General features: G+C 40.7%; 1 protein-coding gene across 3 annotated transcripts in view; it reads left to right on the forward strand.

Moving 5' to 3' along the window:
• Nucleotides 1–11,140, forward strand: part of LOC146653491 (unconventional myosin-Ic-like) — a 59,296-nt gene that overhangs the window by 45,322 nt on the left and 2,834 nt on the right. For all 3 annotated transcript variants that reach the window (XM_085381059.1, XM_085381061.1, XM_085381060.1), the window contains 21 exons: nt 864–937; nt 1,125–1,230; nt 2,325–2,405; nt 3,124–3,215; nt 3,360–3,454; nt 4,938–4,984; nt 5,067–5,147; nt 5,660–5,765; nt 7,149–7,266; nt 8,120–8,233; nt 8,378–8,454; nt 8,554–8,622; nt 8,724–8,808; nt 9,375–9,534; nt 9,662–9,745; nt 9,832–9,925; nt 10,001–10,056; nt 10,134–10,269; nt 10,401–10,471; nt 10,573–10,670; nt 10,815–10,914. In XM_085381059.1, coding sequence (XP_085237185.1) covers nt 864–937; nt 1,125–1,230; nt 2,325–2,405; nt 3,124–3,215; nt 3,360–3,454; nt 4,938–4,984; nt 5,067–5,147; nt 5,660–5,765; nt 7,149–7,266; nt 8,120–8,233; nt 8,378–8,454; nt 8,554–8,622; nt 8,724–8,808; nt 9,375–9,534; nt 9,662–9,745; nt 9,832–9,925; nt 10,001–10,056; nt 10,134–10,269; nt 10,401–10,471; nt 10,573–10,670; nt 10,815–10,914 — 1,944 coding nt within the window. The remainder of the gene's footprint in view (nt 1–863; nt 938–1,124; nt 1,231–2,324; nt 2,406–3,123; nt 3,216–3,359; nt 3,455–4,937; nt 4,985–5,066; nt 5,148–5,659; nt 5,766–7,148; nt 7,267–8,119; nt 8,234–8,377; nt 8,455–8,553; nt 8,623–8,723; nt 8,809–9,374; nt 9,535–9,661; nt 9,746–9,831; nt 9,926–10,000; nt 10,057–10,133; nt 10,270–10,400; nt 10,472–10,572; nt 10,671–10,814; nt 10,915–11,140) is intronic.

The raw sequence follows: 11,140 nt of genomic DNA on the forward strand, positions 1-11,140 counted from the left end.
TTGCCCAAAATGTTTCAACGAAGACCATGAAGCTTTAAAGTTTAAATCTTAACCTGTGATTTTCCTTAATAAAATGTGTTTATTGATAAATTTATAAAGCTACCCTTAGTTTAACTGCACCAAAAATTAAAAATGTATAGACAAAGTTTCAAGCCATATCAAAAAGCGCACTAATAACGGCCATCATACATGCTGGACGCTGCACATGTTCATATACATTGAGTGCATTTCTTATTTCTATAGTTTCACATTTGTCATGAATATACACTTTTTTTTTTTATATTATCACACCTGTTACGTGAAATAATCCCATTTTCAAAAAAGAAAGAAAGAAAAGAAACTCTACCAGTTTTAGCTTGTTTTCTATTCCCATAAATGTAACTTTTATGTTTTCTTTAATTCTTTTATCCTCAAGAATTAATCCATCTAATATGAACCATTACCTTTAAATCTCGAGGCTTAAAAACAAACTTATTATAGTGCAGAAAACAAGAGGTAGACGTCTGTTTTTTTTATTTTTTTTAGCCAGTGAAAGAGAGTAGCTAACATACTTGGTTTTAAATTAAGTTTAGAGTCTTCCTCTAAATTCATTACTTTACAAATTCTTTTCCAACCTCTCAGTACATTAATGCCATAGCAGTTATCTATCTTAATGTTTTATTTCTGCAGAATATTATTCAATCCAGTTATTATATAAATGCTAGCACTGGTCTGATTTACTGTATTGCTCAACCTCATTGGTAGTATTGTTCTGAGCAGCATAACAGCAGTTTCTTTAGATGATGAAATGGTGTTTATTGTATGCTGGGACTTTCCTTTTCCTGTATATTACAAATGCGTTTTTTGTTTGTTTTTTCTAACAGAGCGACTCTTCCAAGAATTACAGTGTCATTGGTCTGCTGGATATCTATGGCTTTGAGGTCTTCCAGCACAACAGGTACAACTACCCCCAAATTAGCCAATGAATCCTTTTCCCCTTTTTGTGTGCTAAAAAACTTAGATGAACTCATTTGGATGTGTTCCACTTCCATTGTCGTCTACTCTGTGAACAGTGTGACATAATAAACTAGAATCAACATGTCTCCTTGCTTTGTCTTATCTGTCTCGTTTGTTGCATGTGTCAGCTTTGAGCAGTTCTGCATCAACTATTGTAACGAGAAGCTGCAGCAGCTCTTCATCGAGCTCACCCTGAAGTCGGAGCAGGACGAGTACGAGGCCGAAGGCATCACGGTCAGACACTGCTCTCTGTCTCAGTGCCCATACACCTGCTGTGATCGACCTGTTGTCATATGTAGTTTCCCATTAAAAGTACCATGTGTTCCTCAGGTGTGGTTTCAGAAAGCTTAGACAGTGATGGCCGTGGACCTTTTCCATATGTAAAAAACCTGCTGTTTGCTTGTTCAGCTGCAGCAAATGTACATGTAGAATTTTTTTCTCTTTTTTAAAAAAATTTTGTGCAGGGGTTTCCCTACTCTGTGCACCGCTCTGCTCATGCTTTAAAGATTTCTTATTTACTTTTTCCACAGTTTGTTTTCATCAGTGGGTCAGTGAGAGTTCAGGCTCTGCAAAGAGCTCCTAATGCAATTGTGTCTGCAGTTTTCCAAAGTAAAGCCGATAATTGAATTCACTGTTCTGCTTTTTTCCCCCTCAGAGTCTAAACTCAAAGTAATTTAGAGAAAGTTCACATATTTTTAGAAGATGCAGACCCATTAGAAATGAAGCCCTCTTATTGGTTGAGGTGAGGGAGGTGGGGGCCTTTTATTTACAGATTAAAAATTTCAACCTCTTAAGAAGATTACATGTCAAAACAGGTCTGCACTGAAAGATGTTTCAAGATGCTGACTGTTCTCCTCACTTACTCTTATTCTCCTCATTTATATTCATTGAATTTTGATTTTGTTTGGCCCTTCAGAACAAGAGCATCTTGTTTTCATTCTAATGTAAATGTCTGTGTGGTCAGAGAGCAAACAAGTTGTGGGAGAAGCTTGGATTCTCTTCTCAAAGAGTCCATTCTTATCTGATATCTCTCGCTCTCCCCCTCTCTCTCTGCCGTCCCAGTGGAAATAGTTTGACTGTGCTAACAGGTAACAGGACCTGCAACCACCACACTCAGCCTGGGGTGCACTGTGATTTTGATTCTTGTGCTTTCAAGTTGTTTTGTGTCTTGGTCTTATCAATTTCTGGTGGCAGCTCAGATTTTAATGAGAAAAAAATCTATTAATGATTTCTTTTTCCTATCTGTGCAGCAGATCGTTGAGCTGCTCAGCAATCAGTCATTTTTTTTCTCTTAATGATCTCTAACCATAACTTTTGTGCATTTCCAGTGGGAGCCAGTGCAGTACTTCAACAACAAGATAATCTGTGACCTGGTGGAGGAGAAGTTTAAAGGCATCATCTCCATTCTGGTGAGGAGATATGCTAGTCCCTCTCACTTATTGCTTATGTGGTCTAGAAGCAGAAATATTTAAAGAATCTATGGGTGAGCATATTAAAAAGAATAGTCTTTAGTGGAACATATCAGACAAACAGGAATAATCCATGCATAGACAAGCACATAGACTTTTGTCTCCAGCTTCTTATTTAGTGCGTAGGCCTGAGAGTGACAGTCGAAGCAAAAACTAAAAATGTAAAATCGGGGGGAAAAAAACAAACAAAGATGTGGTGAATTTGGTTGAAAAGTGACAGAACACTTCAGTCTGCAAGCTCCTCAGACAACAGCAGATTCAAACCACAAACCTCTTCCTGCAAGGCGAGCGCTGCTAACCACTGCGCACTGTGGGTCCAGTGTTGGCTGTTCAGTGACTGCTATAAAGAAGCTCACCATGTATCATCTATATTTAGATATGTTACTATATGAATGAATCAAACTTATTTTTTGTGTTTAGAGACATTTTAGGGAGAAAATCAAACATATACCCAAAGATTAAGAGGAAAGTTATGATTTTAAAATGTGAAAGGGAGATGTTCCTGCTTACCTCAGTGAAAATTACACCTTTTGTTAGACAAGTGAACAAGACCTTTTGTACCTGACCTTTAATACACAGGACACAACAGGCAAGTGTGACAGCCAAACTCTGAGAGTTTGTAGTCACAATATTTGACCTCTCTGTTCATGTGTCACAGGATGAGGAGTGTCTGAGGCCCGGAGATGCCAGTGACTTGACCTTCCTAGAGAAGCTGGAGGACACCGTGGGCGGACACGCACACTTTGTCACGTTAGTTTGATATTCTCTCTTCTCATCCACAGCTTATACAGTGTGATCTCACATAAAGTTCAGCTTGTCAGACTTTGAACTATTAAATGTATCCAGTTTATTTCCTGGTAAATCCACGTTGTTTGTTTGTGTTCTTCCCTGCAGTCACAAACTGGCAGATGCAAAGACCCGGAAGGTAATGGGCCGTGATGAATTCAGACTGCTGCATTACGCTGGGGAGGTTAACTACAATGTCAACGGTGTGTGTGTGTGTGTGTATTTATATATATATATGTATATGTGTGTGGTTGTGTTGATGTGAGAGTGTACTGCTGTGAACAGTGTCAACATCAAAGTAGTGCTTCTTTTTTCTAAGTGGAAAAAAACAGCCAAGGACAGCATGACCTCGTGCCGTTGCTTGTTTGTTATTGTGGTGAATTTGGCAAAGCAGTCAGGCATGTCAGACTCCTTTCCAGTACTAAATACCAGTACTGTTTGATAATACTCCCAGTAAATGGTAAAAGCTCTGAGCAGACTTACAGAAGCTCTAATACTTCACATAACAAAATCACATACATCAGGCCTGTTCTTGCACAGTTTGTTTGTAGCAGTGATGTGACGGATTTTTTTTATAAAGTTATATAAATAATCCAGTTTCTGACCATCTTCTTGACATTCAAACGTAACAAGTAGCAATTTTGAACCCTTATTCTTAATGTTGCCCTGGGTCAACATTTCAGAAGCAACAAGCTAGTTAGCCACAAATGCACTGTGTGAAAGTACTTCTTATGAAAATCCTGCTTACTTCTTATGAACCTTGCTTGAAAAAGGTTAATTCACCAATTTGGAAGGCTCACCTTAACAGAGAAAGCATACAGTTAGTAGTTACGTTATCCGTCAAATTAACCTGTAGTAGTAGTAAGTACATTTAGATACAACTCTAAATATATCGGCTTTATTTGCTATTAAGCAAGCTGTTAAAGGTAACCTATTCTGTTCACATTTTTAAACTTTAATTCAGTAACTTTGCATAATTCACAGTCCAAAATTATCCTTACGTATTTGCTTATCCCAGGACTTCATGCAGCCTTTTAGTTTAACGTCTGACTGAAACAAGACAACGTTCTTGTGACTGGATGCCCCTCACTAACAAAGTATTTGAATAGCAGTTGGCTGGGGCCTGACCATATTAGAGGTATCCACTTTGAATAATGTAACGCTGAGCCAAGAGTAGAAAGAAGCATCAGCCCGAACCCTAAGTTTCAGTGACTACTTGTACCTACACTGATCTTGAGCTGTTTGCCGTGGTTAAAATGAGCATTTACATTACATTACATTGTAACAGGGTCATATATGAAAGGAAATGAGGAAAAGTCACATAGATCCGCTTTAAGACCACTTTGAAAGATCCTCAATTGAACTTGTTACAGCTGGAAAATCAGAAAATAAAATTTTTATTTACTGTGGTATAAAATCAAATTCAGTATTAGAAAACTCTTCAGTCTGTCTAAATTGAAAATGTACCACTGTTTGTTTGATTTTTTTTTTTATTAGTATTATTATTGTTTTAGCTCGCTTGCTGCATTGGGAGTTTTTCCCTTTGAAGGAAGACCAAGAAATAATCGGAGAATCTGGATTTTTTTTCTCTCACACATTTGAAGAAGAGAAAGTCAGAGCAGTGGGCCAGTGATGAGTGTTAATGTGAGGTATTGCATTTTCACATCTGACTCTTTCTCCTTTCAGGATTTTTGGACAAGAACAACGACCTGCTCTTCAGGAACCTAAAAGAGGTGAGACAGAGTTTAAGCGAACCATTTTCTTTCCCAGAGTTGACGTTCAGGCTAAACGTACCCTGCGTGTGTGTGTCTGCAGGTCATGTGTATGTCAGAGAACAAGATCCTGACGCAGTGCTTTAACAGGGAAGAGCTGAGTGACAAGAAGCGTCCTGATACGGTGAGATACCTCAGTGTCCATCTGTGCCTCCCTGCTTCAATTTCTGAGGTTTCCTGAGGTCTGCCGTGTTTTTCCTTGTTTGCGTCCCAGCATACTTTCCCACAGCAAAACAAACAGTGGTGTGTTTTCCCTCTCCAGTGCTGAGTGGGCGGTCTGATGGGGATTCTCTGTGGCTACCCACTCACTGAGGAATTCCCTGACACTTGTATGTCCTCCATGCACGCTCACTCACACAGGACCTGTCACAGGCTGGCGGGTTAAGAGTCCCAGTACTCCACACTGGGCCCAGTGTTCAGTGTCAGCTGGGCTTGCCGTCACATCGCCGCCCCCTGCTGACGTTGCTCTTCTTAGCTCATCCTCTCTGTCACCAGGCTTCAGTTTGCTCTTCTCCTCGTCACTTTTTATCTTTTTAAGTCTTTGCTCCATTTGCCACCCAGCGTCCTCTTGCCTTCATCTCTCTATCCCCTGCTAACCACCTCTCATTCATCATATTTCTGTGTCTGCCCCTCCAGGCAGCCACCCAGTTCAAAGCCAGTCTGGCGAAACTCATGGAGATCCTGATGTCCAAGGAGCCGTCGTACGTGCGCTGTATCAAGCCCAATGACTCCAAGCAGTCAGGTATGATTTCAAGTCCTTTTTCTGTTAATGTAGTGCAGAACACGATAGAACGCATTCTTTCAAATGTTGTTGTTAAATGTTTGAATCGATTGTTCGCCTCATTCGGTGACAGCTAATGGATCACGATTTCATAATGATCTCATATCCATCATCAGTCTAAAGAGCTTGGAAAGAAAAGCGTCTGGACTTCTTTAAGTTGCTTGAAGACGTTTCACCTCTCATCTGTTCAGTTCAGTTCTGAACTGAAGAAGCTTCTTGGATGAGAAGTCCAGACGCTTTTCTTTCCAAGCTCCTTAGACTACGATGAACCTTCACAGACATATCCATCATCAGTTTTTCCTTCTAGTCTTTGCTTTTTTTCAATGCAAAATCTAACTACGGAACAATACTTTCCCCACAAACACAGCATAAATAATAAATCCAGGGCACAACAAAGAGTATAAGTGTGAGGCCAGGAAAGCGAGGAAGACAGTGAGGTGACACATAGGTGTCAGATGTTGAGTAAATTGGGAGCATTTATGTCTGTTTGTGTGTACCTGCATACGCCCGACCCTCTCTCACATATTATTGCCCCCCTACAACAAAATGATGGTATTTTTGCTGTTATTACTACCAGCTGCCATCACCACTCTAAGTGATGATAATAAAAACAGTTGACAGATGTGAGCTTTCTACTCTTTAATCTGTTCAAACAAAACCAGTGACTTTACTGGACATTTACAAAGAAGCCTGTTGTTTTGGTGGAGACCTGTGCTAATATTGTTTTCCAATTGCAAAGCTTACATTTAGGTGTACTTCATAAATTTAGATTTCAACAGCATGAAAATGTTTCAAGTGCATGTAGTAAGTTTTAATTCTGCTTTATTTGTATCTGTTAATGTTTCACACTATATAAATTCAGATTTTCAAAATAAAATACTCCTGTAATAAAGTTGTTTTTTGTTGTCCGCTCGATTCAGATTGCTATGAGTGTTAGTATTTTTCAGAGGGTCAATGTCAGCTTTATGCAATACTTTTAGTAAAAGGAGCTTCAACAAGATAATAATTTCCCCACAAACCTCACATTCATTCTGATATTTCAAAAATTCTGACCTAAGCAGGTTGGATTTGGGGTTGTTGTTGTTTTTTTGTTTGTTTGTTTGTTTTGTTTTTTTCTGCTCCATCAGTAGCTGCAGTGGACCTCTCCGTGTGGTCGTCAGTATATCGGACCAGCCCTTTGTTTCTCTCCACAGTTGGCCTTTTGTTGGTTTCACACTCTTTCTTTGTCCTGTGTCACTCCCACTCCTGCTGCTTAGCATTTACTGGTTTTCTCTGGTTCATTTTGCTCTGCTGCCTTTCACATTTTTCTCACTGAGCCTGCTCTCCCTCTGCTCTCCGTCACAGGTCGATTTGATGAAGTATTGATCCGTCACCAGGTCAAGTATCTGGGACTGATGGAGAATCTGCGGGTGAGGAGGGCAGGCTTTGCCTACAGACGCCGCTACGAGGTGTTCCTGCAGAGGTGATCTGCCACCGCTAACATGTCTCCACAACATCTGCTGGTGTCATCGCAGCTATCGGTCACAAAGATTCTCACATAGAAACACATTAGTTTTAGTAATTCATTGAACATTATTAAGTAAAACTATTTAGATTCGTTCATAACTATGGAACAACGTAGTATTGAGCTTTGCATTCCATTGGATACCTCAGTACACTATAGTAGCTTTTAACACCTACCAAAAGTCTCAATACCTCCTCCTCATACCCCAAGTCATTGGCAGCAAAACAAGAAAAAAGTTCAAAGCTGCTCAAAAGTGACTATTCCCAGTATTTAAACTCGATTTGAATGACAGTAAACCCATGCTGGTGTAGAGCTATTATTCTTTAATAATAATTATTCTTTAATAAATTTAAGTGTCTTAAATCACCTTCTGCTATCATTGCTAACTTAATTTGGAATAGAGGTTGAAAAAAAGAAGTTTCCTGAAGCAAAAAAGGGGAAACAGAAAATTCCTTGTTACTTCCTGTGACGTTAGGCAAAAGCACTAAATCCTCACAGGTCAGAGGCTGGAAAAAGGGATCATTTGGCAGTCTTACTACAGATAAATCAAACAAAGCTTACATATTGCACATTATTTCTCTGACTGGTTTGTGCTTGCCTGAGGCATTTATTTACCTGTATGTCTTTATCTGTTAAAAAGCGGGTCTCTGATAATGATCAGGCAGAGGTGAGACAAACAAATAAAGGCTGGCCTCCAAATAGAAACTATAGAAATAGCTGGCTAACCTGCTGTCTTATAAACAGCCAGACCCTTTTAGTTTTTGATTTAATTCAAATGATTACTTTGTTTTTTTTTTCTTTTTATGTTTAGATACAAGTCCCTGTGTCCAGGCACGTGGCCTAACTGGGACGGGAAGCTGTCAGATGGAGTTTCCACATTGGTCAAACACTTGGGATACAAGCCTGAGGAGTACAAAATGGGCAGGTCAGCTGCACTGTCTGATGAAGATGTCAAAACTAATCTGTCATATCTGGCAGCTGTCACAGATCCTGTAGAATAAGAAGCACTGTCCCATATTTTGACTTTCTTTATTGTGTCTGTAATTCCATGTCTTTCATAACCACTTAGATCCAAAATCTTCATTCGCTTCCCAAAGACCTTGTTTGCCACAGAGGATGCACTGGAGACCAGGAAACACAGTCTCGGTAAGAGTTGGCAAGTCTCGATCTGACGCATCAATGCCGTTATATTGCTGACAGACAATGTGCTGCAGGTTTGAGCTTGTTGCCTCTGTCCCCACACAGCCACCAAGCTGCAGGCGGGGTGGAAAGGCTACAGCCAGAAGTGCAAATACCAGAAGCTCAGAAACTCAGGTAGGGAGGTTTATATAAAGTTTATACACGAGATACATGTGTATCTCATATTTACAGTAAATCTGAACCATTTATTTATGTGAATTTGCTGTATCTGGCAGCTATTGCAGTCCAGGCATGGTGGAGGGGGATCCTGGCCAGAAGAAGGGCCCAGCGCAGACGACAGGCAGCAAATACAATCCGCAGGTACAGATTATACCGGATCCGATCAGTAGATGGTGCCATACTTTAATGAAAACGTTTATCCATAGAGACCAAGTTTTTGTGTCAGAGGCTGTGGACCATTGGAGCAGCCTCAAGTGGAGATTAGAGGAACTGCAGCTTTTTGGCACTTTAGTATTGCCAAAGGATTGTGCTTACGCGTGACTGTGAAATGTAAAGTATGGGAAGCTCTGTTTGGTTTCATTTAAACATATTTAATTACAACCTTATTACCTTACCTCATTTGCCTTAATTACTAACAGTCAGATTTCGTGTTTTACTCAACAGACTTGCTTTGAGGATCAGTCCTAATAATAATCATTTAAGTAAAGTGAAACAAAATTCAGAATAATTGTCAGGGAGACAATGAAGTAAATGAATTGGAAAAAACAAATCATTACATTCTGAAAGCTATGAAAGTTCCAATGAGTTCTTTTAAAAAAAAATATAAGGGTGCTGTTTCATTCTAATGTTTCTCTTAGGATTACTGTGAAGAAACTTTATGTTGCTGGTTTTTGATGATTCCAGCTCCTTTCTTGTCTCTCCATCAGGTTCATCAAAGGCTTCATCTACCGTCACAAGGAGCGCTGTCCAGAGAACGAGTATTTCCTGGATTATGTGCGCTACTCTTTCCTCATGAACCTCTGCAAGAACCTGCCCAAAAATGTCCTGGACAAGAGCTGGCCCACTCCTCCAGCTGCTCTCACTGAGGTCAGAATTCAGATTTGACTGAAAAATGTTCATGTAAATGTTCTGTCTGGTAAGACCTTCTCATATAGAAAATGAGTGAAAATTGAAGCCAGTAGTCAAGTAATGTGAAACCTCTGTGTGTCTGTAGGCGTCTGAGCATTTGCGTAAGATGTGCATGCAGAACATGGTGTGGAGTTACTGCAAGAAGATCAGTCCTGAGTGGAAACATCAGGTGATGACTGCCCCGCGCTCTCTATCACACTGTAAGTTTTCTGGTTTGCTGCTTACTTCATTCACATCACTCTCGCCTTTGAATAGATGGAGCAGAAGATGATTGCCAGCGAGATCTTCAAAGACAAGAAGGACAACTACCCACAGAGCGTGCCCAAGCTGTTTGTCAGCACCAGACTCGGTAAGCCATTGCTCACTCTGCAGCCAACGGGCTACAAATGCTTTCAGATCAGTGAATGTGTCTGCTCTTATTCAGATGGCGAGAACATTAACCCCAAAGTTGTGCAGGCTCTGGGCAGTGAGAAGATGAAGGTTAGTGAAGCTTTAGACAGTTTTAACTACAAGCTCAGCATCAGCATGTACTGATCTTCCTGCGCTTTTGTCCCCAGTATGCAGTGCCGGTCACCAAGTACGACAGGAGGGGCTACAAGCCCCGCCCCCGGCAGCTGCTGCTCACTGCCAACAGTGCCGTTATTGCAGAGGAGGGCAAGCTCAAGCAGCGCATTGACTACGGCGCTCTGAAAGGTCAGAGGTCAAAAACAGACAGACGCTTCTCGTGTCTTCTTGTCTTTTAGCGGGTGTTTGTCACATGATTTGGAATAGTGATTGACATTTTGAAAAGAAAATAGCCACTAATTGTTGTGCTGTGTTTGCAGGCATCTCCGTCAGCTCTCTTAGCGATGGCGTGTTTGTTCTGCACGTGCCCAGTGAGGACAACAAGCAAAAGGTGAAGATGAGGACACCTAACTGCTTTGCTGCTGTTTTGAAGAAGGAAAAAAAAAGTCCCACAGAAAAAACTAATTTGCGTCTGCCTGTGTTTCCTCGCAGGGAGATGTGGTTCTGCAGAGCGACCATGTGATCGAGACCCTGACAAAGATCGCCATCTGCGCTGACAAAATCAACACCATCAACATCAACCAGGGCAGGTGAGAGGCAGAAACACACACACTGTTCCCCACAAAGCTGTGCACGGTCTGCACTGGTAATCTCAGGCTCCTTTCATGTTAATCATTCTGGAGTACTTTATGAGTTCCTTCATGATTCTCACTGCCCCTCTGTTGCTTCCCCAGTATAAAGTTTACAATGGGTCAGGGAAAGGAGGGGATAATAGATTTCACACCTGGATCAGAACTGCTGGTGGCCAAAGCTAAGAATGGACACTTGTCTGTGGTGAGTGTGCTTCATCATCTTCTGCATCATTATCAGTTCTATGTCTTTGTCAGCAAAGTGTTTACAGATGTTTGGGGGGGGGGTTTGTCACTTTGTTGTATACTCGTTTTTCAGTCTGCATTAATGAGTGCTGGTGCAGCTTCAAAGGGTGTATCTACACATCATTCACAGTTCTAAAAAAAAACATTTAAACCAGCTTTCTTTTAATTGGTAGCCCGACCACCTG

The sequence above is a fragment of the Rhamphochromis longiceps genome, linkage group LG14, assembly GCF_057381845.1.
Source record: "Rhamphochromis longiceps isolate RC_006_pf linkage group LG14, R_longiceps_female_GT1.1, whole genome shotgun sequence".
Taxonomy (NCBI): Eukaryota; Metazoa; Chordata; class Actinopteri; order Cichliformes; family Cichlidae; genus Rhamphochromis; species Rhamphochromis longiceps.